Below are 26,511 nucleotides of genomic sequence, written 5' to 3' on the forward strand. Positions count from 1 at the left end.
TGTGATTTTTAAAAATGTGTGTATGTGTTTCTTTGTGTGTGTATATATGTGTGTATGTGTATTTGTGGTGTATGTGGTGTTTTGAAGCAATAATTCCATTTAATTTATCTATTACATGTTTTCACAGCCATAGTTATTGTTGTTGCTTGTTTTATTTTTTGTTTTTTTCTGAGACAGGGTCTCACTCTGTATCCCTGGCTGGCCTGGAACTTGCTCTGTAGGCCTCACAGACCTTGAACCCTAGGAGATCAGCCTGCGTCTGTATCCTGAGTGCTGGCATTATGGGCTTGGACTCCCGTGTCTGCCACAGCCACAATTTCCTTTAATTGAAACTATTTTTCAAACAATATATTCTGATCATGACTTCCCCTCACCCAGCTCTTCCTTTTTTCTCTCTTTAGAGGCTAACAACAAAAGAACAGAGTTAAAACACACGCACGCACGCACGCACACACACACACACACACACACACATACACACATACACACGACCGAAGTCAATAAAAACACAAGATGAGAAACCATAATTTACAGACAAAAGACCAGTTAAGACAAAACACACCCAAACAAAGCAATGAGACAAAAGTCTACAGCAATACCATGAGGTCAGTTTGCTTGGCCATCCACTGCTATGCTAGGGCCTACCGTTACATGTGGATGATATACCCGGTGAGAGTCCGCTGGAGACAACTAATTAAAATATTTATATATTTTTAAAGATATGCATTTATTTTTTTAATCTTTAAAAAAAGATTAATTAATTTATTTTATGTATGTGAGGGCATCGGATCCCATTGTGGGTGCTGGGAACTGAACTCAGGACCTCTGGAAGAACAGTAAGCGCTCTTAACCACTGAGCCATCTCTCAGACCCCCAAAGAAAGGTATTTCTATACCAAAATCTTTATTGTACACTCATGGCCAGTGTAAATTTTGTTGTTTTTATTATTTTTTTGGGTCAGGGTCCCTCTGTGTAGCCCTGGCTGTCCTGGAACTTGATACGTGTAAATCAGGCTGGGCTTGAATTCACAGAGAGTGCTTCTGCCTCTTGAGTGCCAGGTTTAAAGGCTTGTGTGTGTGTGTTTATGAGTGTTTTGTCTGCATTTATGTCTGTGCCCTGTGTGTGTGCCTGGCGCCCTAGTCTGTCGAGAGCCACCACATGGCTGTTAAGAATTAAATCCAGGCCCTCTGGAAGAGCAGCCAGTGTTCTTAACCACGGAGCCGTCTTTCGAGTCCCCTCATCCAGTGTAAGTTTTTACTGTCCTGATTTCAAGGTTTTGGAGTTGAGGGTGCCTTGTACTTTCTAAGCATCACTTTGATTAAAAAAAAAAAATGGGGCTAAGTTTAAATATTTAGTTTTTAGTTCTCCTTTTATGCATACAGACACTGTACTTAAGACTCATTTGCAGCAGAGGAGAAATGTTTACGTGAAGGTTCAGTTTGTCCTCCAGGGATTGCTCCCACCAACAGCAAGCACTTGCATAGAGTTGATGATGCTTCAGACTCTATTCTGGCTGTTTTATGTTAACTCTTCAAGCCTTTGCACAGAAAGCTTGACTGTCTTGCCTAACGTCACACAGCAGGGCCTAGATTCTTAATCCAGGCAGTTTAGCTTGCGTTTAACCATTCATTGCCATCTGTGTTGGGTAAAACTGAAATAGGTTTATGCTGAAGGTAATTGAGATTTAAGTTTATAGCCCAGAGTGGTCCACTCTGACAGAAGTCCACTAACAAGGTAAGACTTAGACCTCTGCTACTAGTACTAGAAAGTCTCTATAGCACTCCAGGAGTCTAAAAAGGGCTGCTAGACATCTTCCAGCCTGCAAGCAGAACTGTGCAGTGATGTCTGGTGACACCGTGCTGGCACAGCCCTGAGTCTGCAATGGACTTTCTGTCTCTCTCCCTCTTTCCTGCATCTGCCAGTTGGACTGTCACTCCATTGAGAGAGGAAGTGTCTTTGTCCCCCTGCCTTTACTCCTTGCCTCTGCCTCTGCCTGGCCTTACAAAACGGCTTGCATGTAGAGGTGAGGAAGGAAGGGCATGAGGGTGCAGCCAGGGACTCCCTCCTGCAGGCTGTCTGTCCTGTGCCACCTCATTCAGAATTACACAAATGACCTTTTCAAAGGAGGCGCTTGGAAATTGTATTGGCAACAGCCTCCATCACTGTGGAAACACAAGCTTTCCCTAGAGGCCTCCTGGGCTAAGTGGGCTAGCGTTGGGATGTGTAGACGGTGGACTGGCAGGAAGTGAGCTCGAAGCTGTGCCAGTGGTGATAACTCCGGCTTGCCCAGCTCCTTTTCACTGATGACGAATCTGCCTTTCCACAGGACTCCATAAGGGACGTCCACATCAAAGGAATAATGTACCGAGCAATCGAAGCGGACATTGGTATGTACTCAGCAGCACGTGCTGTGCTGGCCTGTGGGCATTTAAGCATTGCCCCGGGGACTGAGCAGGGACCACGGGTGTTTGCTGAGGGTTGTTTAAGGCCCCTGATCCTGGCAGTACATGTCTGCTCTGTTCTAGAACTTGGTGTCTGTCAAAGTCTAAGAGAGGATGGCAGCTGTACCATATTATCCCTCAGTTCAATGGGTGTGTGTGGGGGAGGGGTAGTCTTTGTTTCCTGTGCACTGGACAGTCACATACTTCCCAGAATCAATCTTCCTGAGTTTCTCCACTGTGCCTAGGATACTGCTTACTTTAGGTGCCCATCTCTCAAGTGCCTGATTCCGTCCTGACTGTGTGAACTTCTCTCTCGTTCATAGAAAAGTACATCTGTTATGCTGAGCAGACCCGCGCAGTGTTGGCTAAACTGGCTGCCCACGGCAAGAAGATGTTCCTCATTACCAATAGCCCAAGTAGCTTCGTGTAAGTTCTGTCTTCCCTCTGCAGCTGTTGCCTCATGCGTCAAATGCCATTCATTTTAGTAGCTGGAAAGAAATAGTTTGCAAGAAAATAAAAAAAATTCATCCCTTTGATGTCAGCTCACCTGGCTGCCTTGTTCCAGAGACAAAGGGATGCGGTACATCGTGGGGAAGGACTGGCGGGACCTGTTCGATGTGGTCATTGTTCAGGCCGAGAAACCGAACTTCTTCAACGACAAGCGGAGGTGAGGGCCAGGCTGTGTGGGGGGGCAGGGGGGGGACTCGACTGTACTTGTGAATACAGGCATAGTAGAGCCAGTCGCAGAGTCACAAGTATCCGAGGCATAGCTTCTCACGTGTGACCTGTCTAACACTTAGCTTCAGAACCGGCGGGACGGGCACGTAGCAGGCAGTGCCTCGGCTGAGAGTGGGCTGCTGCGGCTCTGAGTCAGCCGTTAGGGATTGAGACTACATTGGAGAACAAGGATGAACGCCACACAGCAGAGTAGGCTTGGGCTCCGGATGCCTCGTGGGGTGTAAGGGAACCCCACCAGTGCCAGACTGCCTGGTGTCAGCTCTTCAAACAGCTAATTAGTGCATTTCAAATTGCAGTTGGATTTTGCAGAATTCTCTGCATCCTGGTGCAAGTCTTAGCCGTGTCTTATATAATGTCCTCCTGCCTCTTGGGCTTTGGGGGGGGAGGGAAGAAGTCAGGATCAGTGGAAGAGTATTAAAGTACCCTCCACCCTAGGGACAGACTAGGTGGCCAACTCCTACAGGCCAACATAGTTGAAGGTTCTTACGATGGATAGCATTCTAGGAAGGGCTTCTGTCTGTCCATGGCCTAGTTTGGGAAGGGTTTTCTCAGACCTTCCCCAATCTGTAGTTGGTGACCAGCACCCTTCATTGTAGCTGGTGACCTAGCTCTGGGTAGTTCCAAGGATCCTAATGTGGTGTCTGAAGTTAGGGCAGCATGTGTTGTACCATTGGGGTGCTAAGTTCTCAGAGTCACAGTGACTCTGAGAAGAAGAGGCAAGCTCTGAACTGAGCATAGAGAGAGAGACTGAGTCTTGAGTGTAGTCGGAAGCTACACCCTGGCCATGTTGCTTTTAGAGTCTTCACAGGGCTCCTGTGAAGCCTGGCCCTCCCTTTACCCAGGCCCTTCTGAAAAGTTTAGTCAAGGTGGAGGGGTCGGGTCTGGGCTCTTCGTGGGAGGGACTCAGCCTACCACTGTTTTGTTTTTCCCTCCTTGTTCTGGATGTCTGGAATAATGGCGGAGACATCCCCTTTCCTTCTGTTGTTTATTGAGGATGACTCGTCATTCAGAATCTCCATGTGAGGGAATGTTACGCAGCCACCAAAGATGCCGAACTTAGTGAGCAGAAACAGCCAGCATATCTTACTGCTAGCATGTCTCAGACTCTGATGTCACACGAGAAGCTGCTGACAGGATCAAAGGGAAAGGGATATAGATAAAAGTGCACAAAATGACCTTCATGTTCCTCAGAAGAGGGAACGTGGGCTCCAGTATCTATAGTGAGCGTCTCTTTCTGTGACTGGAGAAACAGTTACCCAAAAAGACACGCTAAGTCCCACTGGCTGTGCCCTGGGCTGAGGGACGGGACAGCCCTGCTCCTGGCCTCAGCAGAGCTACTGTTCCTGCCCCAGCTGGCATTTGGCCCAGGATGCCAGAGTCCTCCCATAACACCTGCAGGCAGCAGTGTTCCTCAGGCTTCGCCTTGTGAAGCAGACGCTCTGTGCCCTGCCAAATGTCCTAGGACAGCGGGTCGTGACCTTTCACACAGAGTCACATTTACAATTCATAACAGTAACGAAATAACAGTTATGAAGAAACAATACAAATAATTTTGTGGTGAGTAGGTGAGTTCCTCACCACAACATGAAGAACTGTATTAAACGGTCACCGTGTTGGGAAGGTTGAGAACCACTGTCCTAGGGAAACCTGACTAAAGGGCTTGTGCTTGCCACTGGTGGTTGGCCCTAGAATTCTTTTTTTCTTTTTTTTCCTTGTTCTTCATCACCTACTTGTGTGTAGTGGGTCTGTAGTGGGGTCTGTGTAGTGTGAATGGGGTGTCCTGGGCTAGGGGATGCTGTTTGGAGTTCAAGAGCTAGCTACTTCCTGTTCTCAGTGATTTCCGACTTAGTATCCCGTGGAGCAGAGAACCTTTACTGTTACCATGTATTCTAGTAACATTTCCCTTTTCTGTTGCTAGACCTTTCCGAAAGGTGAATGAGAAAGGTGTCTTACTCTGGGATAAAATCCACAAGCTGCAGAAAGGCCAGATTTACAAGCAGGTATCCACGCTTTCCCCAGTTTCTCCCTGTTGCTTTGCTTTGTTGTCCCAGGGCTGCGGGTGCTCGGGACGCCGAATCTCTTGACTGGCAGATTATAATTTCAGATGAACTCAATGTTGGCAGTTAAAAACAAATAGCATTTAAGGCATTACCCTCTATAAAATGTAAAGTGTCAGTAGTAAACCTTGGAGATGTCTTTGAGAATCACTAATCTTGGTCTATTCACCCAGCATATTTCCAGCTGAGAAACATATCATGCACAGTTTTAAGTACCTGGGCATGGACTAAGGCCGCCAGGAGTTCCACCATTTCCTGTGCAGTTTTAAGTACCTGAGCATGGAATGAGGCCGCCAGGAGTTCCAACCACGACTCGACTGTCATTTTCATGACACCAGAGTTGTTTTCTTGACTGAACGTTCTTGGTGGATTTTTAATCACCTGCTGGATTTAGCAATGAGGCCATAAAAATTAGTTTTAATTCAGACATCTTACTTCTAATGAGTCAGAAGGTTTCGATGTGGCTCATAGAACTTTCTGTGAGAATGTTTACAAAATAGGTGACATTGTAAGTGTTCACCGTCAGGGAACTGGCAGAAGGACTCATCGGTGGTAACTATAATAGAATTAAAAGTCATTTGTATAGAATAATGGTCTTGGCATGTTTGGTTAGTGTAAAGATAACTGCAGAGAGGCTTATGTAATCTGAAATGTTCTTTTTGTTGTTGCTGTTTTTGAGACATTCTCACTACCTTTGAGACATTCTCACTGGCCTTGAGCTCACAGAGATCTACCTGATTCTGCCTCCTGAATGCAGGGATTAAAGTCGAGCACCACCGTGCATGACTGTGAAATTTTTTCAGAGTACATTTGGCATCAAAGAAAAATCTGACTGATTTTTTTTTCCATGACTGTGCTTTTAGCTTTATTTGTTGGTATTTAAAACAATAAGAGTTAAAAACAGTTTTTCCAAGTTTGAAAGCAGATATCATAGACTATGGGCTCCTGGGTTTCTGACCTGATATTGATCTGTGCTCCTCTTCCGTTGCAGGGCAATTTGTATGAATTTTTGAAGCTCACTGGATGGAGAGGATCCAAAGTACTGTATTTTGGTGACCACATATACAGCGACCTGGCGGTGAGGAGCCTTTTCCCCAGAGGGGGGCGCTGTGCTCACTCTATCAGGCAGCATTCTCTTTCCTGTTAGCTCATCCTTGTTTTTCTTAGAAACTCAGAGTGAGTCACAGTTTGAAAGTCTCCCTTTTACAGAATAGGAGTGATTAGATTTGTGAAAAGGCGGTTTTGTTTCTCTCTTTGAGATGATAGAAACGTACTCAGATGTAATCAGAAACATTCTATTGAAAGCACTACGATATGCTAAATGCCAGGGGTCTTTCTTTCCCTTTTAATCCGAATGCTCACAGCCAGCTCAGCTTCTTAGCCTGGTGCGTGGTGGATGTACCCCAGAGGTCCGGGAAGTGCTGCGGTATTGAATAAAGCACACTCCCTACACTTGTGCAATACTAGGGTTTGAACCCAGGACCTTGTGCTTGCCAGGCAGGTTCTGTACCACTGGTCTCCTTCCCTGCTCCTCTTAAAAGTCTGCATCTCATGGTATATAGCTCTAGCTGTCCTGGAAATCTTGACCTAGGATTCCAGCCAGGGGCCCCTCACTCAGCTTGAATGAGGACCGTTCAGAGCATTTGGGTTGAGCTGACTCTGATCTCACAGACCATGTTTTGTTTTGTTTTTCCCCCGACAGATCATGGTTAGTGGTTCTATACCACCACCATTCCCTCACATATCACCCTACATGCCCCGCCCACCCCCGCTTTCTGAAGCAGCTGTGAATCACAGCCATTATTTCCAGAACAGGAACTTTCTCCCGGTGACATGGTCAGAGCCTGGGGCCAGACTGGTTTTAATTAAGTGTAATTCATTGCATTCAACTTGGTTAATAACTAACCATTACAATTTAAGGAGTGACTGAGCAAATACCTCCCTGGTCTGGGAAAGGTAGTGTGGTGTTGAGTTCCAAGGGGACTGAGGGAGCACCTGCCCTGTGGTTTCTGTGATCAGGATCTGACCCTGAAGCACGGCTGGCGCACGGGGGCGATCATCCCCGAGCTCCGTTCCGAGCTCAGAATCATGAACACGGAGCAGTACATCCAGACCATGACTTGGCTGCAGACCTTGACGGGGCTCTTGGAGCAGATGCAGGTTGGCTACTATTTCTGTTTTGTTTTCTCTCATCTTTTTCCCCTCCAAGCCTGAAGATAATTGCTGATCAGAAAGATGTCCTGTGGTTTGCGTGTAATTATGAAGTGTAAGGTCTAAGTCATCAGCAGACTGTAGAGTCACTAGTGGTTATTTTGTCCTTTCCCCTTGATGGGACCTTTACGACTGTTCCCGAGAGCCACCTGGAGAGCCTTGCAGGGTCTTAGATGCAGGAGCTATTTTTGTGACTCTGTTGGTGGAAATTGGCTCATGGGGCTCCACTGTTAATGCATGGTCACCCTCCTTGCCTTTAGATTACCAGAGGATGTTCCTGTACTGGCCTCAGTTTCCCCATCTATAAAATGAAGGCTCTTTTGGAATGCCATCCTAGGCCAGAGCAAGCCGGGATCCTGGGTTAGCCTCTGGTGGCAATGTGATTAGTGATTGGCTGTTTTCTGGACTTCAGTGATAATTCATGCAGCCAGTGAGGGGCGGTTAAGACAGGAGCGTTTGTTCTGCTCACTTCCTGGCCCAGGGTGTCGCCCCTCTCTTATACCTGTGACAGCTGTTCCGGGGTTGTTCCCACCCCATCTCATGAGCCACCTGTATTCTCTCTTCATGCCTCTCAACCGGCCATGCTGTGCGAATGAGTCAAGCCTCTGGTCATGGCCCGCTGCCCACAGCTTCTCCTGCCAAGCTTTGAGGAGAGGCAGGGCAGGCCAGGTCCTCTCTCCCAGGGTATACATTCCAGTCCATGGAGCCCAGCACGTCCTCCAGGCTGGGTTCTGGTAGACTCTTGGACCTTGGCTCGTGGCTCTTCTGACCTGGGGGGGTTTGTTTTGCTTTCTTTACTGTGTGTGCTGTGAGGTGATTTTCTAAAAATATCGGATGTCAAGTCTGGGCTAATTCAGCTGAGCCCGTGGCTGTGTCACATGCTGGCATGGTGGTAGTAGCATTCCCCCTGTGCCTGCCACTGTGCTGAAGGCTTGTGGAGTGTACCGCAGTCTGCACGGGCAGCTGTCCTGTGTGCAGGTGTAACTTCTCATTTGAGAACAGGCAGCTGGGTTTGAGAGCATAAAATGATACAGAGAGGCTTGACTTTAGCCATGGAATACCTCTCTACCGCCAGTCCTGACATTCTACGTTTTTTGTTTTTCTTGTACACTGTATTTACTTGGGAAAGGGTGCCTATGTGTCAGCATGAGGAGGTCAGAGGTCAGAGGCAAATTACAGGATGTGATTTTCTTCTGAGCTCCCAGAACTGAACTCAGGACATCACACTTGGCATCTTCACCCCCTGAGCCAGCTCACCAGCCCTGGTCCTGAAGTTAGAGGGCACCCACGGCTTTCTCTTGGGAAAATGGGTACTTCACACAAGTGCCCACCTGTTAGACCTGAGGAGTAGGAAGGATTCCTTCATGAAAAGTTGCCCATTAAGAAACTCTTACTGCTAACAAGTGTGTTTGAAAGCAGAGCCCTGGAAACTGTTGGCTTATGTCCCTGCAGGTCCACAGAGACACCGAGTCACAGCTGGTTTTGCAGGAGTGGAAAAAGGAGAGGAAGGAGATGAGGTGAGCCTGTCCTGTTCGTCACCTACAGATACCCATCCTGCCGTTGGTGTGCGCTGTGGATCCAAGGTGACATCAGGAAACATCCTATTTTAGCTCCCAGGTGTGACCGTGACTCCTGAGTGCCCAGGATCAGTCCTTGGCTGATGGTGACCTGTGGTGTTTCTTCAAAGCCAGCTGCGATCTCCATCTGTCCTCTGTCTTTGCCTTTGAAAGCCTTGTGAGAGGTGGCTTTTCCATGGTCTTCCTCCTGGCCTTGGCTAGCAGCGCAGTTGTCAGTAGCTGGCTGTTGGGACAGTACTGGGGGCTGGCTCTGAACACACAGGGCTCCTCAGGGCTCCTGCAGTCTAGCTCCTGCTGTTTCAGGAATGTGCCCCCAGCTTTTCTTGGTGAAGAAAGCCTTCTGCTTGTCAGAATTTTCATCAGTGTGTCCTTAGGGAGACAGTTGCCCACAGGGAGCCTTCCCTTGATGGATGCTCTCACACTCAGTGAACTATTTGGTTGGCCCCATGCCCTGGCATAGCCTGAGATTGGAAGCCAGTTGTTTCTGGGGTTCTGGTACCTGAGTGACAGCAGTCTGAGTTAACAAGGAATGTTGAGGTGTTCTGCAAAGGCCAAGTTTGTGTCAAGTCTCTTCCTTGCCTCTTCCTCAGACTGTTGGGCAGCTCAGGCATATTCTGATTTGACTTATTTTGCTGTAAAAATGTGGAGTCCAGGAGAGTAGGAAAGGGGGTGATGTGGTTGGGTTGTCTCTGAAGGCCTGGGGTCTGTCTACAGTGCATGGGTGACTCACTTCCAGGAACCTAAAGTGCTCACTGAGGAAGCTTCACCTGCCAGAGGTTTCCTGTTGGCTTCACATCGCCACATCTTTTTTTTTATGAGTAGGAGTGTTTTGCCTGCATGTAAGTCTGCATCTCGTCCTTGCCTTGTGGTTGAGGAGGTCAGAAGAGGACATCAGATTCCCTGGATATTATGGATGGTTGTGGGCTGCCATGTGGGTGCTGGGAATCCAACCTGGGTCCTCTGTAAGAGTTTGTCAGATCCCTTGGCACTGGAGTTATGGACAGTTGTGGGCTGCCATGTAGGGACTTGAAATCACACACAGGTCCTCTGTAAGAACAGAAAGTGTTCTTAGTCACTGGGCCATCTATCCAGCCCCTGCTGGCTTTCATTTCAACATCATAAAGAGATGTTGCAGAGAAAGTTTCAATACCATTTATGGTGTTCACCTGCAGAGACCTAGCTGGGGTGTTTACAGCTATGGTCATTTGGTTGTTGCATCCGTCGGTCTCCAGTGACAGCAGACAACGGTTATTAGTTTGTGGCTCTGATGCATAGTTGTGCAGTGAGTTAAGTTTCCTGTGTGTGTAACGGATCTAACACTGTTCAAATGGTATTAATCCAGGAGAAGTCTGTGTGGAGGATGTTGATAAGAATGCACAGAGGTTTGACTGCAGAGGGGAAACACCGGGGCTTTGGTGACTGACTGACTGAAGATGCTGCAGGATAGGCTAGGAGAGGTGTGCAAGCATTTGACGGTCTGTACTGGAAGGTGGTGATTACAATAATTGTAATTCCTCCAGGAGAGAGCGCTTTACAGCATTTTACTTTATGCTTAGTTCTTGGCAACACGGAGAATTCTTTGGCTCAGTACCTCCAAAACGGCTCTGCCCGCTCTGAATGGCACGCAGTGTGCATTTGGAGGAGCACACAATTCACAGTGAGTTAACTGTGTGTTAACCGGCACAGGAGTCAGGAATGTAAAGGCTATTTTGAGAGCTGGCTGGACAGATGGTGTTCTGTGGTTTGTTTATTTGTTTTGTAAGACTGGGTCTCATTGCATAGCCCAGGCTAGCTTCTTGATCTAACCTCAGCCCCCTGGTGTTCAGGTTACAGGCATGAGCCCTATATCTGGCTCATTGTGTAGCTCAGGCTGGCTTCCTGATCTGACCTCAGCCCCTGGTGCTGAGATTATGGGTGTGGGCCACAGACCTGGCTCACAGGGTTTTTCTTGATTGATACTAGGTATTCCCTTGGCTAATTGGCTGCTTTTTCTCTGCAGTAGGTTTTGTTTTAAAGATATTTTTACTCAAGTATTTAAAAAACAAACAAAACCTTTAGAACTTTTCTCTGTTGCTTTCTTTTTCCTTCATGAAATTTTAGAGAAATGACCAAAAGTTTCTTCAACGCCCAGTTTGGGAGCTTGTTCCGCACAGACCAGAATCCAACCTACTTCCTGAGGCGCCTGTCGAGGTTCGCTGACATCTACATGGCGTCTCTGAGCTGCCTCCTGAACTACGATGTCCACCACACATTCTACCCCAGGAGGACTCCCCTGCAGCATGAGCTGCCTGCATGGTCAGACAGCCCGTCTGCCTCCAAAGCCCCTCTGCTGCAGGAGGCGCAGGCCAAGTAATCCTGTGTCTGCCTGAGGAAAAAGCCAGAAGCATTCATGGCCTCACAGAGGGTCAAGTAGCCTGAGAGTTACTTCCCAGAGTCAGATACGCCTTTTGTATTTTTCTACCTTACCATGAATACTGTCCTGTTCAGGTTGAGACAGGAGCTGGCTACCTGAGGCCTCTTGGCCCTTCTCCACAGTGTTGAAACACTGTGATGTGACCTTGTTTATCGTGGAACCAGCAACGCCAGACCTCTTGATGAGTGAAACCTCTTGATGGCTGGCTGTGTTCTGTAGGGCAAGAGTGGACACTTCCTGATTCTGTGAGACATTTCTTGGTTGTTTACAAGCAGCACTGGGGACCGCAAGGGCATGGTGATCTGCAAAGGCAACTGGGAGCAGGTTGCCGAGGGGGTAGCCCTGCCTGTGGCCAGTTCCTCCGTCTTCTGGTCCTAAGCTTTCAAAGACATTTTCACATAGAAATCACAGCCTCCCGCAATGACTTTGTTGTGGAAGAACCAGAAGCATTTGTCCTCAGTGTATATATTTGCTTTGTCTGTCCCAAGGGGTGATGGGTGGGTTCCATCCTCCCCAGGAAAGGCGAGAGGAGACAGCTACTTGTGCTAGAATTGCCTTTCAGCCAGTGTTCTGGTCATGATAGAAGACAAGAAAGATGCAAAGCCTTGGGACTCAGCCTGTGGCCAGTGCTAGCCTGTGTGCTAGGACATCCAGCAGACAGCTCGCCAGTGGGAACTGGGAAGGCCACGTTTCATGCTGAGAGCCAAGCTGGAGAAATGTCTTTACCCTTCCTCCTCTGGAGAGAAGAATCCTTTAGTACATCTGATTGCAGTATCTTTGGACATATTTGATGCTTGGGCACCACAGGAGTGGCTGCTGTTATCTACACAGTTCTGTGTAATGACATTTTCATTGCAAATGCCACGTTCATTGCAGATGCTCGTGACCAGATTAACCTTGTCTCATGTGGCCTGACTCCTGTAAGCTTTTGTGCTAATGTGGCGCTGCTGTCGCTGCTGTGGCTGCTGCCATAGCTGCTGCTTCTTTCCCTTCCTCCCTTTTTCCCCTCCTTACCCCTGTATCCCCTCACACCCTGCCCCCAGTTAGGGTCTTGCTATGGAGCCTGGGCTGGTCTTGGACTCAGTCCTCCTGCCTCAGCCTCCTGAGTGTTGTATTACAGGCATGGAACTGTGGTGTGGCATGCATACATGTAAAGAAGGGCAGGGCCATGAAGGAGACTTGTGGTGAGCGCTTGCTCTTTGGCTTCTTCACCGCAATAAGTAGATCCTGACCAGCTGCTGAGGGGCTGCTCCCTTGGCCTGTGGCAGACTGCTTGCCAACATGCAGAAGTTTAACGAGGGGTCTTTGATGTTGGTAGTGTTTAACATTGCTGCGAAGGTCACCCCTCCTCCCTTCTTGTGTTCTAAACACTGTGGTTCCCGTCGTCCCTGTGTAGCCACCATTTGGCATCTGCTCAGTGTTGGGGTCCTGAAAGGATGCATGCTGCTTGGGACGCCCCTAACTTGTGCTTTGTAGGAGCAGAATGAAGAAGCTTAAAAAAAAAAAAAAGAGTCTTTGGTTGAATTGTAGATTCTTTGGGTGTAGACCAGATGCCAGTTTCGAGGGTTTGTTTACTCCAGATTAAGGTGGAGCTGCTTTCTAGTGCTTATGGTAGGTGACCCAAGCCTTGGGGGAAGAAAACATCTCCAGGGTTTGAGAAATGAATTTTACAGCCTATTCCTGTGTACAAGGATCAGAGTCTCGAGGTCACCAAGCATGACAGTACTGGGATCAGCTGGGATGTCGCACCAGACCCGCAGCTGACAGACTGCACACTCAAACCGTGCTCTGGCATCGTGGGCTGGCACGGCCTCCCTGTAGGAAGAACAGGGCGTTTCCACTGTGTTATGGTCCTCATCTAGTGCAGTCGGGACAAGTTTTAGCTTGTCCCTGGGACTCTTGGCTGGGGGTCTGACCCACTGCACTGATATCTTGTTCTTTCTAGAGTATTCTTTTGTGTGCACATTGAGGAGGGTATATAGGTAAAAGGTAAGGTAGGTTTTTTTTCCACCTTAAAAAAAATCAAATTGTAAACTGAACAGTAAAATTATTTTTAATATCTTTAAAATTGTAGGGTTTTTTTTGACATTGCTTAGACTGATTTTCTAAGAATCATGTGAACAAAAATTCAGTCTAAGGGGCAGTCCCTGACAGGATGCCGTCCAGCAAGGCCATGGTGTCAGAGGGGCCACTGGAGCGCACTGCTGGGGTTTTCTCAGTGTTACTTTTTCAGGGCAGAGCTGGGCTTTAAAAATCTCTCAGATGCTGGGTGTCTGAAGCGCTCGCTTTCCCTCCTATGATAGCACACCCTCCCCTCTTCCCCCCCTCCTTCTTTTTTCCCCTTCTCTCCCCCTCCACCGTTTCTCTCCCCCCCATCTCCTTTCCTCCTTTGGCCTCTGCTCTCTACCCATGTCTGTCTCCGTCGTGTCCCTCCCCACCCCTTGACCCTCCCCTACCCCCGCTTTCACCATTAATACACCTGCTGCTGATTTGGTCAGATCTCAGACTAAATTACTGCTTGCTTTGGACGCATCAGCCCTCTTACTTATTGCAATAAGGGAGAAGTGAAAAGCTCTCATGCTTTCTACCTAATTTAGCTTTGGGTGGACTAAACAGCATCCCCTCCCCTCGGCAAATGCTAAAAACACTGCAATTCCACTTTATCCAAATGCTCACTTGCTGCCGAAACCCTACTTGGGGGCTCCTGACTAAAATGCTCAGGAGAGTGAATCTGGCCAGATGCAGGGCTCCTTGGGAGTTCTCTTCAGCGGCTAAGGGAGCCCATCCATCCTTTCCCTCCTGAGGATTTTCTTCTGTTTGTTAGTTTGGGACAGGGTCTCAGTGTGTAGCTCTGGCTGGTCTGGAAGTTACTATGTAGAGCATGTTGGCCTCAAACTTAAGAGATCTGCTTGTCTCTGCCCCCACAGAGTGTTGAGGTAAGAGGAGTGTACCACCAGGCCTGGCGTGATTTCCTTTTGTTGAATGGGTTGTTTTCTTTCTCCCTTATTTTTCTTGTTATTATTTATGTTTTTGGCCTTTATATTTGGGAACTAGGTTCTTGAGTTCAGCTAATGTTTCAGACCATGGCTAGGTTAAGCAAAGGGAAGGAAGAGGAGGGGGCTCTTTTCTAATAAGGGAACCATTTTCAACTTCGCAGGGTGCTCCCGTTGCGGCTCCTGTAGGAATGGATACGCTGTTCCATTAGGATTTGATTCACCAGCACAGACTGTGGCTTGCTGGCTCCTGCTTGGACGGCAAAATTCTTTGCTTAGAGCATGTGGAGCAGCCTTCCAGCTTGGGTAGTTAGTGTAAGGTCTAAGCCAGTGTGCCATGTCCCCTTAGTTGCCCTGTCTACCACATGTATCTGTCTCTGCATGGCTGGTCAGTGCTGAGTGAGTTTGCAGTTCCTACCGAGATTGCTTCACTGTGTGGATTTAAGCTACGACTTGTTGCTCCTTTTATGACTCTGCTGGGCTCCGGACTGAAGGTCGATTCATCCCAGGGGCTGGGAGTGTTGCCGGCTGCTGTGTTTCTCTTTGAGCATTTCCTTGATTCGCAGCCCTGCCTTGCCCCAGGTCACATGCCTTTCCTGGGGGTGTATAATCCATGACTAGGAAGGGAAGAGGGCCTTTGGGGGACAGCTCCAGAGCTCCCTTTGGGGCTACAAGACCTTCCTGTGCTTGCCTTGCATCTCTGTGCCCCTCCTCTCAACTGGCCTGCCCCTTCCCCTCCGGGTGTCTGTCCCAGTACCCCAGCACCCCAGCACCCCAGCACCCCAGCACCCTCGGAAAAGCTCCCTGCATGAAGCTTTTGTCTCCAGTCTGTTCCTCCGAAAGTGCTCCTGCGTTTCCCTGTTAGCGCAGGCTTGAGCTCCAATGTAGGCCCATTATTTCCCCCTTGTGCCGTGCGAGGACTGTGCCTGTGTGGTATCAGGCATGATAAATGCAACATAGGTTTACTATTTATTCGGAATGTGAAGTTTTGCTATTTATTCTACGTGTTGATTGTATATGTTGTGATAATGAACTTAAAGCCAAATAAAAGCTTGAATTGTGTCGGTTATGGGTACTTAAGCCAGTTGCAAAACATGGTTTTCCCCTGGATGTGAGGTCATTTCTATGAAAAGAAATCAAAGATTAAAAAAAAAAAAAATCCCTGGGGTTGGTAGTACAGCTCAGTGGTAAAGTGCTTATCCCGCATGCTTGAGGACCTGAGTTCGATTCCCATCACCTCAAAAGAAGGAAGAAAAGGGACCCACAAAGGGGGTTGGGAAGGGTGAAATGTAGGCTGTTTCTGGGCTTCAGGACTGTCACAAATAGAAACTTGTGTGATATCTGCCCTGGGCAGGTGGCTGCTGGCAGGCATACACAGGGTGGGGTGGTGTTGGGGGATGGGTACATTGTCTTGTTCTCTCATAGTCATTAACCAGGGAGCTAGGACACGCTGAGGAGATACGGAATTAACCAGGGAGCTAGGACACGCTGAGGAGATATGGAATTAACCAGGGAGCTAGGACATGCTGAGGAAATACGGAATTAACCAGGGAGCTAGGACATGCTGAGGAGATACAGAATTAACCGGGGCACTAGGACATGCTGAGGAAATACGGAATTGAAGAATATTAAGACAGTTTGCTACTGGGTTTGGGTAAGTTTATAAATCTTGAATGCCTTACCTTTACACATCTTAAGTGTGTGTGTATAGCCTTGGCACGGGGTGCCACCATGCCCTCACTGTGCTGAACAGATCCTCAGTCATGTCTCCCGTGAATAGTATGCTTCCCAGTGTGCTCACTTCTGTTTGAGTTGGGATGATGGATGCCACTAGCTAATCGCCTACATTTGTTGTGTGGGTGGGTGGGTTCCAGGAAGTGCGCCATTGTTCCTCATGGTGTGATGTCTCTAAGGTGGATGTCCCTCTCTGGAGAACTGCGGCAGCTTCGGTTTCCTGGAGCTGGGAGAGAGCTTACATTTTATGGATTCCAAAACTTTAGACTTGACTCGGCAAACTTTTCATGGAAGGGAACGAGGAGATTTGGGGTATATAGGCAAAAGAGGGGGGAGCCTGAGGTCTGTTCAACCTGGGCTTCCACCCTGTTCCCCATAGTGACTCCATCCTGCTGACACTGCCCTCTGGTAACTGGGAAGGGAGCCAGTAGGTGGGTGTGTGGATGTTACAGAGATGACTGAAGCTCACCGAGTCATGAGCAACTGTCCACAGTGAGAAAGGACCAGAAGTTTACGATATGTGGAAATCTTTATCCCAAATACACAGATGTGAGTTTGGCCCTGGACTTGGGGGAGACAGCACTCAGTTCTGCCCCAATCCCAGCAAGTCCTGCCACCGGAGGCTGCTCAGGCTTCTCTCTGGATCTCTGCTGCTTATCTGCAAGTCACCGGGCTGGTGGTTTTGAAGCTGTTTTATTCCTGCTCCCAATTCTCTAATCTCAAGAGTTTTTTTTTTTTTGTCCACCTGGGTATGACAGCTTAGGTGCATGATCCTAGCATGCTGGAGGCTAAAACAGGGGACTGTGGACTTTAAGGCTAGCCTGGGCTATGCAGGAAGGATAGGGAAGGAGATAGAGGGGGTCTACCCCCTCTATGGTCAGATAACACCTCGTTTTCTAACAGTGTCAGGGTACACTGTAGCACATAGCAACACAGCATCTTTCAGTAGTGTGTTGCATGGATACAGCACAGCTCAGTCACACCAGACAATGGACATTGGTGTTCTGCCTTTTGACTGTTATGAACAATGTCACCATGAGTCCATATGAGCCTACGGATGATCAGTCTTCCTGGGTACGACCTATGAGAGATGGTCCTGGGTTCTGTGACAATCCATTGGACTGTCTGAGGAGCTGAGACTTTACCACAGTACCTCTACTAGACATTTCCCACCAGCAAGGCATGAGAGTTCCAGTTCTCCACACTCTCAGCAAAGCTTGTCTTCTGATGGACCATTTGACCAGTGTTCTAGTGTGTGTGAAGTGGACTCTCATTTGCATAAAGTAAAATGAAAGGAATCAATCAAATAACTGATAAGAAAAATGTTGGCCAATTGGAAGGGCTCTAATGAGCCTGGTGAGTGTATTTTGCTTTCATTGTTTGACACTTCCTAGGTACACAGTGACTTTTTTTGTTCCCAAAACATTTATTGAGTGCACCGGTGTGGCAGGTACTTCTGGGTACTGGGATATAGAACATATGAGGCGAAGCCCTGCCTTGGTGCGTACAGTCGATAGGAGAATACCACAAGGTCACAGCTGCCCACAGGATAGGGCAGAAATCACCATCAAGCACCATCTGGAATGTGCAGAAAACCACAGTGGAGCCCCAGAGAAGGTGGAGGTCCCCTGGGTATCCAGGCAACATGGCCCCTTACCCATGGTGACAGCCCCAGATTAACCATAGGGGTGAGGTATGGCTTCTGAGTGTTATTATACTTTAAAACAAATGACCCAAGAGATTGCTGGGGCTGGGGATTCACTGGGGAACCATGATGGCTCGGGGCTCATGTGGCTGGCTTATCACATCAGGACCTCAGTGCCCCCAGCGGGTCGCTGTTCTCCAGCTCTTGTTCTCCAGAGTCCTGGAAGACAGAGGGTTGTGATACTAGGGTCAGGGATGAGCCTCCTCCTGCATCCTTCCCGGGGAACACCGCTCTGCCCTGGGCCTCACTGAACCTTTGCTCATGATGCTGCTTCATACAGGGCTGGGCGGGCCTAAAGCATGCCTTGCCTCAGGAGCCTCCCGTCGTGCTGCCGCCTCATGTGGGAGCTGGGTGTGTGGGGGCTGGGTGCTGATCAGGGCTGCTTATGCTGGGCCCATCCATGCTTCAAGTTTTGCTGCTTGATGTTGCCTGTGTGCTTCTCAATACTGCTTCCCCGTTTCTGTCAGCACCATAGAAATACTTAGCTCCCAGGGAAGGTGTGAGGGTTAGCTACTGCATATAGCCATGGTGATTAATGGGGTTACAGACACTCCTTCATACTGAAGATACTGAAGCATGGTCACTGTGAGCCTTGGAGATGCTGAACTCTGGACACCCTACTCCCTGCCAGAGAGCCTTCCTTGGTAAGCCTCCTGCTGCCATTAGCTCTGATAGCAGCATTGGTTAGCCAAGGTTTCTCATTGGGATGTACAGAGATGGGGAGGTATAAAGGCAGAGAGTGTAGCTTGTTGGTGTCCTGGCCTCAGGAGTCCTGGCACTGGAGCCTTTGGGCAACTGGTTCTGCCTGAGTTTAGCTGAATCCTGCCTCTAGAATGCTGTCACTTTGCTTCAGGCGACTCTGTTATGTCTAAAGCTGAAGGTGCCCTTAAAGCAAAATATGGAAAGGTGTGGAGGGCACTGACTAGCTTGACCTCATGCCCCATAAATGTTTAAAATGACGTTGGTTTCAATGGAATGATGCCGACAGAAGTAAACCCATAATCCAGCACAGCCCACGGTTGAAATTTGGACACACACTTAGAAAAAAAAAATAGGGGTTTGTGATGTGGTTGTTTTCCAACCTAGCAGAGCAAAGGTAATTCAGTCTCCAGTCTGCTACCATACACACGAATCCCCATAGGGTGCAGACTCAGGGTTTGATCTATTGTAGTAAAGCATTTTCAAGTGATTTGCAAGAAAGCTTTGTAGTGTTTCAGTGACAAGCTGTAAAAAGTTCAACTACACAGCCAGCTATGGTGGCACACGCCTCTCATCCTAGCACTTGAGAGGCAGAAGAAGGTAAGTCTCTGAGTTCTAGACAGCCTGCTCTATATGGTGAGTTCCAGGCCAGTCAAAGCTACATAGCAGGGCCTTGTGTCAGTAAGTAAATAAAGACTATATATATGTATTTGATTTAATGGGATTTTCAGAGTAATTTTTTAAAAACTGAACTATATTGTGATTTGTGGGAGAAATATATCTTCTAAACACTACACTGACAACCATCTGGCTTTGGGTACTGCTGCAGGAGGGCTGTTAATCCATATAAGCCAAGACTCAAATGTTGCCTCTGCCGAAAGAACACTGTCAGCCTGGTGTGCTGGTCAGACAAGGACAGCCAGCTCACTGGTTGGCAAGGGTTTTCATGGTTACGTAACGAGGAAACACCTTTCCCTAGCTTCTCAGTCCAGAACTGATAAAAAAATGACAGGCAAGTTACCTTTCACATTTACTGTGAATGAGGTGCCCTCCACTGGGTTAGCCTGGGTTAAAGTCAGAGTACTCCCATCCAAGCTGAAGCTTGACCAACTCAATAAATGGAAGGTTCTTTGGAAGACTAGATCAGAACATCACCTGGGAAAGACCTCCTTAAGCAAAGGCAACTGCCCAAGTAAACAGTGGCTCTGCCCTGGCAGAGTTGATGGGGCAGAGCTAAGGGAAGGACTCTCAGGCTAACTTCTGACAGTAGCGCCCTCCTACACCCCACCATCTGGCAGAGGTGAGGCAGCCTCTGGTCTGAGGCTTGTGCCATCTACCCAGAAGATGGGCATTCTGAACAGAAGAGTGGGTTCTAGGCATGCTGTCTGAGACAGTCTAGACGGGTGTGCTTTCCGCAGTGCAGCTCCACAGATCTGTGCTGGAAGGCAGTATTCTGTACCCAAGATGAACCCTGGCCTAGAGTGAAGTGCAAACTCACTGTGAAGGGGTAACAGGAGGGCTCGGGGGGTGCCGGCGTTGAGGTCTCATACAAAGGGTTTGCGATACTCTCAGGCTGCTGCTTGCCAAAAGCCAAGACATCAATGTCATCTTCTGACTGTTCAGAAAGAGAATGACAAGGGATGAGAGGCAGGACTGTCCCCATCTCCGAGCCACTATTCTCCTTGGGAGCCTTCTCAGCAACACTGTGTTGAGATGACTGACTTGTAAGAGAAGGCACTGGGCCCCCATGACAGCTTACATATCTGACCAGGTATGTTTCCCAAACTGGTCCTTAGGACATTTCTACCCCTGAGAAATGTGCCCAAGGCTTATGCTGCCAATTCTCCTACCATACGCATTGGTGAGCCTCTTGTTACCCTGGAGTTGTATGGATATCCCTGAACTTGGAAAGGTCATATATGATATGCATACTTGATTTGCATATTCAAACATGATGGTTTGAATGTCCTCACCCAAACATGATTAAGATTTAGTCCCAATTTGGAGCTATTTAGGAGAGCAGAAGTGGTTGTGCTGTGGTATCTGCAGGCAGGACCTTCTGTTGAGGTTAAAGGGCACAGCAGGTGAAGCATGAGCCAGTGGGACCGTGACTCTGTGAGCCAGGACTTGGTGCTGTCACCCTAGTTCATTCTCTGCACTGTGTGGGAAGAATTCTCCTGTAGCAAGAGAGCCCTTACCAGGGGTGGCCACATGGTCTCAGATCACCCAGCTTTCAGATCTGTGAGCTGAACAGACTTCTTGACTATACACGGGCTAGTTTGTAGTGTGGATGTTTTTGAGAGTTGCCTCTGAGCTTATAAATAGGCAAGCTGTATACTGGAAGGCATGGGCTGTTGCCTGAAGGCTGCACCGAATTCTCTGAGTGAAAAGGAGAGCGGTGAAGAGTACAGAGTCTATAAAGAACGACTCTCAGCGGCTGCACCTCCGGATGCATGTCTTGCAAAGGCTCTGGGTTAAAGACTGGACCCCACCTCCTGGCATTCATGAGAGTCCATGGGACCTTTAGGAGGTGGTGCCTAGTGGGACAAAGTTTGGTAACTGAGGGTTGTGCCTGTGAAGGGGCCTTGGGAACTCTGGCCTCTCCTTCTTCCTTTCTCTTTGCTTCCCAGACACCATGAAGAACTTGGCCATATGTTCCCGCCACAATGGGTTCCTTGCAACAGATCCAAAAGCCAAGTCTCCAGGGACCATGTCACCAAGTGACCATGGGTTAGAACCATGAGCTGACCTTTTCTTCTACTTAGCTTCATTATGGTATTATGTTACCATGGTAACAGAAAAGTGACTGACTCGTGGGCCATCCCATAGTCAGCTATGGAGCTTGCTGATGATATGAGGTAGACTCAACTCTGCATGGAGAATGACATGAGGTTTGCTGGCTAGAGAGTGAAGCTGGGGGCGTTTGACCCCCATCCCCAACTCTCAGAGCCAGTCTTAGCTCCTCTGCCCACCAAAGTGGCCACTTGTCTAGAGACTCCTTCCAGGAGGCAGGAGCATCGGTGGGGTGGTCAGTCTCTTCCCCTGAACACCAGCTCTGGGGGAAGGACACCTTGAGCTAGCCTAGCCCCTGGAGCTGGCTGTTGGAATGGGCCTGATGTGTGTTCCTCCAGAACCCGCTTTGTGGACTGACTGTGGGAGGCACAGCCTGTAAGGGCTGAGGGGCTGCCCCTCGTGTGCTGCCACAGACTCTTTTTCAGGTGTGAGCCACAGTGGCTGGCTTGGTGCTGAGTGAGGCTGCCCTGGGTCTTGCTGCTTCTGCACTTCTCTACTTAACACTTTAGATTTCTGCTGTGAGTTGACGAGGCCTGAGACCCTTGTCAGAAGCCAAGTTATCCCAGCCCCTGGTCTTGGGCTTCCCAGTCTCCAGAGCCACAAGTCAATAAACCCAGGCTCTTTGTAAATTACCCAGTCTTGGACATCTAGTGTTGTGCCAATGAGTGTACATGCATGTGGATGCCAGAGGACAACCTCAGGTATGTGTGTATATGTGTATGTGTGTGTATACACACACACTCACACACACAGACACTCAAACACACACATTCACACACACAGACACACACGCATACACACAAACACTCACACACACACAGAACACACAGACAGACACACACACACTCACACACACACACAGACACTCAAACACACACAGACACTCAAACACACACAGACACTCAAACACACACAGAACACACAGACACACACACACATACACAGACAGACACACACACTCACATGCACATACATACACTCACATACACATAGACAGACACACACGAATGCACTCATACACGCACACACACACTCACATGTACACACACACATAGACACGTGTGCACACACACACTCACACATACACATAGACAGACATGCACAGACAGACAGACACACACACTCGCGCACACACACACACACACACACTCACATCCTGATCCTGCTGCATCCCTGTAGAGCATTAGGGTCACAGGCGTGTGCTACCTTCACATGCACAGAAACACATGAAAGGCAACCCACCATCCCCCTTCTCAGTTTTCTCTCTCTCACCTCAAAACGCCGGAAGCCAATTGTTCTCTGGTTTAGCCGGAAGTAGGAGTAGGCAGCCAGAGCAATCGCACCAGTGACCAGGACGACAGCGCAGAATATGCCTGTTCCCAGGCCAGAGTGGGCAGCCATCTGCACAGAGAAAGGAAAGGGGCCAGTTCTTAAAGTGGAGATTCCCCAGAGAGGATGTCTGAGTTTACCCTCGCTTGCCCAGGGACCTTGGAGTGACTCAGAAATGTAAGATGTACACAGTCCCAGGCCTCATCACTGCCAGGGCCTGGTATAATGACCTGAAGAGATTTGGACAGTTATGTCCTCCATTTTTATGTGGGGGGACTGATGCAGAGACAATAAGTACTTGCCCGAACTGCAGCTTTCTAGAAATAGAATAGGCTTTAAAGCTAGTCTGGTTTGGAGCTTATCTGCTCAACTGCCATGCTATGGAACTTTCTAGGTGCTCCTGGGAACGTGTTAGGATACTAAGGGTATCCATAGCCAGCCTTTCTGGAGCATGCAGGCTGTGCCAGCAACTGCTTTAAGGACTCAGCATTTCTCCATGCAGTCTCCCCAGGACAGGGAAGTGCTGTGACCCCCTCAACACACACTGTGTAGGTGAGAAAATTGGGGCTCAGAGGGCTCAGAGAAATCTGAGTTTGGGACATCTCGATTCCTTCCCCCTGGTTCCCCTGACTCCTCTTTCCCTTCTGATCCACAAACTAGAAGGGTTGGAGGCCAGTGGAGGTCTGGGGAGTGCATATTTGACTCCTGGTTTTCCTGGCTCCTCACTGGAGCCTGAGTACTCACTGCTGCTGAGGGAGGGGCTTTCAAAGGCTCAGAAATGATATGGAGGAGGCCATTGGAGGCAATGATGTCCCACTGCAGAATGGCTCTTCCATCCACAAACCTGGTCTCCTGGGGAACCAGAAGAGAATGCATGAGATCTGCTGTCTCCTTCCCCTTCCCCCACACAGGCAGGTTTTCCTTTTGGCTTCTCAGGCCTTAGAGCCTAGGCTTCTGCCTAACCTCCATTGTGTACTGTCAAACACCCATTGGCTTTGTACCACCAAAACCAAGCTGGTCTGAGGGCTGCAGAGACCTTTGGGCTGATTGCTCCAACCCTCCATGTGACAGCTGAGCTGCCGGAAGGAAAATGGCCTGTTCAAGAGCTCTGGGGCAGTAAGCAGGAAACCTCGAGGCTCTGCGCTCTGGCTTGCACCACACCTATAGAGAGGTGTTAAACACCATGCAAGCACTAGCTTGTGGTGTAGGTGTTACTGAGGTCATGTGTCTTGCCTGTGGAGTTACAGTCACATTCTAACAGACTTCAGATGGCTCGGATGTGCACAGATGTTGAAAGGGGGCTCGTCTAAAGCACTGCCACTTAGGACTCATCCTGTCAGGTCCAGTGTCTCCACATTACAAACTCTGAACGACAGGACCCCTGACAGCCTACGGATTAGAGTTCACAGTCACCACGGTCCTCAGCACCGCCACCATCACTACCTCCACCGTCATCATTAACATTTTCACCTTCATCCCTATTTATCAGGTGAAGAAACAGCTCAGAGAAGATGGGTAGACTAAGTCCTTACAAGAGGCAGAGGTTCACTCCCCAGTCATCTGACTCGGAAGTGCAAGTTTTTGTTTTTAACTTTTTATTTTATTTTTATTTTTTTTTTCTGGATTTTTTATTTACATTTCAATTGTTTCCCCCTTTCCAGGTCTCCCCTTTGGAAACCCCTTATCTCATCCTCCCTCCCCCTGCCTCTATGGGGGTGACCCCCCCACTCACCCACTCCCACCTTTTCTCCCTGGCATTCTCCTACACTGGGGCATCAAACACTCTCAGGCCCAAGGGCTGTTCCTCCCACTGATGCCAACAAGGCCATCCTCTGCCACATATGTGGCTGGAGCCATGGGTCCCTCCATGTGTACTTTTTGGTTGATGGTCCAATCCCCAGGAGGGACCAAAACAAAGAGAACAAAGTATCTTCAAAATAGTTTCTTTTCATCAGCTGGGTGATGGTGGCCCATGACTTTTATCCCAGCACTCAGGAGACAGAGGCAAACAGATCTCTGTGAGTTTGATACCAGCCTGATCTACAGAGTGACTTCCGGGACAGGCAGGGCTATACAGAGAAATACCCTGTCTCGAAAAACTAAAGAAAAGAAAAGCAACAGAAAGAAGTTTCATACCCAGTACTCACTACCCAGCTCCTGATGCCAGCCTGTTCCCAAGGCTCTGGGGTGGCCTGTGAGCATATGATGTCACAGCCACCATTTGCATTAATACCACCCTGACCTGTGGATCTAAAGCCGAGTTTCATATAATAATAGTTGGCATCAGTCACGTGTCTACTCATGCCTGGAGCTTTGCATGTATTTTTTTTTTCTACTTCTTTCAAGAAGCCCAGAGGACTTTTCATACTTGGTGGAGCTGGTCCTGGCTGGAGGTAATGAGCAGTTGGCTTCCCAGGCTAGTCCTCAGGATGGTACCATTGACAAGGTCATCGTAAAAAAAGCCATTGACATTAGTGAGGTGCTGCTCGATGTCCCGCCCAGACAGGCTCTAAGAAAAACAAAGCACATGAAGGGTCTTAGGTCTGAGCGACAGCAGGAGATGAGGTCGTCTTAGGTGTTTGGGGTCGTTCCCAAGGCTCATATAGAACCACACATGGAGAGTTAGCTCCATTCTCTAAAGTGAGTTTCCTGGAGGTGTCTACTGTGAGTACCAGGCAGGCAGAGGCATCTCTCTTCAGCTCTGTAATTGGGTAGTACCTGAAGCTCACAGCCTGCTGGTCAGCCTCCAGGGACGAGTTGAGCAAGTCCTCTTTGGACCATATCCTGAAGAAGGTTGGTGTGTCAGACTCACTACACTAGGGGGCCCAGTGCTTCTCTCCTCCCAGGATTCTTGCCTCTGGCCCCTTAGCTCTTCCCCTGACTTTGGGCTCAGCCTTGTGAGCTATTGGCTGGCGTCTCATTGGCAAATGTGAGAGGACTGAACAGCACCCGACACTCCTGTTCTTTGCCATGACTGGGTTAGGCTGCTTGGTTGTGAGAACTTTTAGGGCACAGACATCACCAGGCCAGCCTGGACAGCTGGCCGTGTGGAGACCAGAAGCAGCAGCTACTCACTGAATGTTCGCTGGATAACTCAACCACCATATTGGGGTAGGGATTGTTGTTTGTCTGTTACAAGGTTCTGTACTTTTACTTCCTAAGTGCTGGGATTACAGGCCTGCACCATTATGCCTGGTGGAGTGATTTGTCCCCTGTTATAGTGGTGACAGATAACGCTCCTGTCTAAAGTGTAGGCACTAGGAATTCCACTCACCTTATTTTCCAGTAACCCACTGTTCTGTGGCACAAACAGAGTGCCACTGATGGATGGGTCAGTTAGGTGTTTCAAAAATGCCTGGCCTCGGGCTGAGCTCTTGGAAAAAGCCAGCACCTCCTGGGGAACAGAAGAAAGTGTCAGATGGGCCACCGAGGTGTGGGAGGGAGCTGGGGTGGCTGGAGAAGCTGGAGAAGCCTCTGAGAATACCCTTTTGCTAGGCTAAAGTCTGACTTCCTTGGTACTTCCTCTCACGGGCCTTGGGAGAGTATCAAGATGATGTCTTAATGAGTTCTACAGCCCTGAGATGCTCTGGTTCCTGCTCCGCTGCACACTGTCTGAGACTGTGCCTGGGTCCTGTCACGGGTTACTACTGCTCTATTACAGAGCAGTAGCTAGCTCCATGTCGAGTGCAAACCCAGAAGCAGGGTGGTTCTGCATCTCACGTATGCACAAAGACACCACCATCTGTCTAGCAGGAGCCATGATGCACAGGGTGATAGAGCACAGGCTGATAGAGCACAGGCTGATAGAGCACAGGCTGATA

At 48.8% G+C, this 26,511-nt stretch overlaps 2 protein-coding genes across 5 annotated transcripts in view; one reads left to right on the forward strand and one right to left on the reverse strand.

The window, feature by feature from the left end:
• Nt5dc3 (5'-nucleotidase domain containing 3) overlaps positions 1-15,505 on the forward strand; it is a 50,943-nt gene extending 35,438 nt beyond the window's left edge. For both annotated transcript variants that reach the window (XM_028778049.1, XM_028778050.1), the window contains exons 7-14: positions 2,327-2,387; positions 2,765-2,867; positions 3,007-3,108; positions 5,098-5,179; positions 6,228-6,314; positions 7,256-7,396; positions 8,900-8,964; positions 11,125-15,505. In XM_028778049.1, coding sequence (XP_028633882.1) covers positions 2,327-2,387; positions 2,765-2,867; positions 3,007-3,108; positions 5,098-5,179; positions 6,228-6,314; positions 7,256-7,396; positions 8,900-8,964; positions 11,125-11,377 — 894 coding nt within the window. In that variant the 3' untranslated portion in view covers positions 11,378-15,505. The remainder of the gene's footprint in view (positions 1-2,326; positions 2,388-2,764; positions 2,868-3,006; positions 3,109-5,097; positions 5,180-6,227; positions 6,315-7,255; positions 7,397-8,899; positions 8,965-11,124) is intronic.
• A 1,982-nt stretch (positions 15,506-17,487) lies between these two features.
• Positions 17,488-26,511, reverse strand: part of Stab2 (stabilin 2) — a 172,966-nt gene continuing 163,942 nt past the window's right edge. Inside the window, exons 64-70 of one of the 3 annotated variants that reach the window (XR_003712742.1) lie at positions 25,965-26,084; positions 25,059-25,199; positions 23,435-23,542; positions 22,634-22,762; positions 20,067-20,183; positions 18,123-18,329; positions 17,488-18,028 (exon numbers count right to left, since the gene is read on the reverse strand). Coding sequence is in view for 1 of the 3 variants with exons in the window: in XM_028778048.1 (XP_028633881.1) it covers positions 17,972-18,028; positions 20,067-20,183; positions 22,634-22,762; positions 23,435-23,542; positions 25,059-25,199; positions 25,965-26,084 (672 nt within the window). In the remaining 2 variants the exon portion in view is untranslated. The remainder of the gene's footprint in view (positions 18,029-18,122; positions 18,330-20,066; positions 20,184-22,633; positions 22,763-23,434; positions 23,543-25,058; positions 25,200-25,964; positions 26,085-26,511) is intronic. The other 2 variants (XR_003712743.1, XM_028778048.1) reach the window with 2 other exon arrangements.

This window comes from Grammomys surdaster, unplaced genomic scaffold, assembly GCF_004785775.1.
Source record: "Grammomys surdaster isolate TR1022 unplaced genomic scaffold, NIH_TR_1.0 322, whole genome shotgun sequence".
Classification (NCBI taxonomy): Eukaryota; Metazoa; Chordata; class Mammalia; order Rodentia; family Muridae; genus Grammomys; species Grammomys surdaster.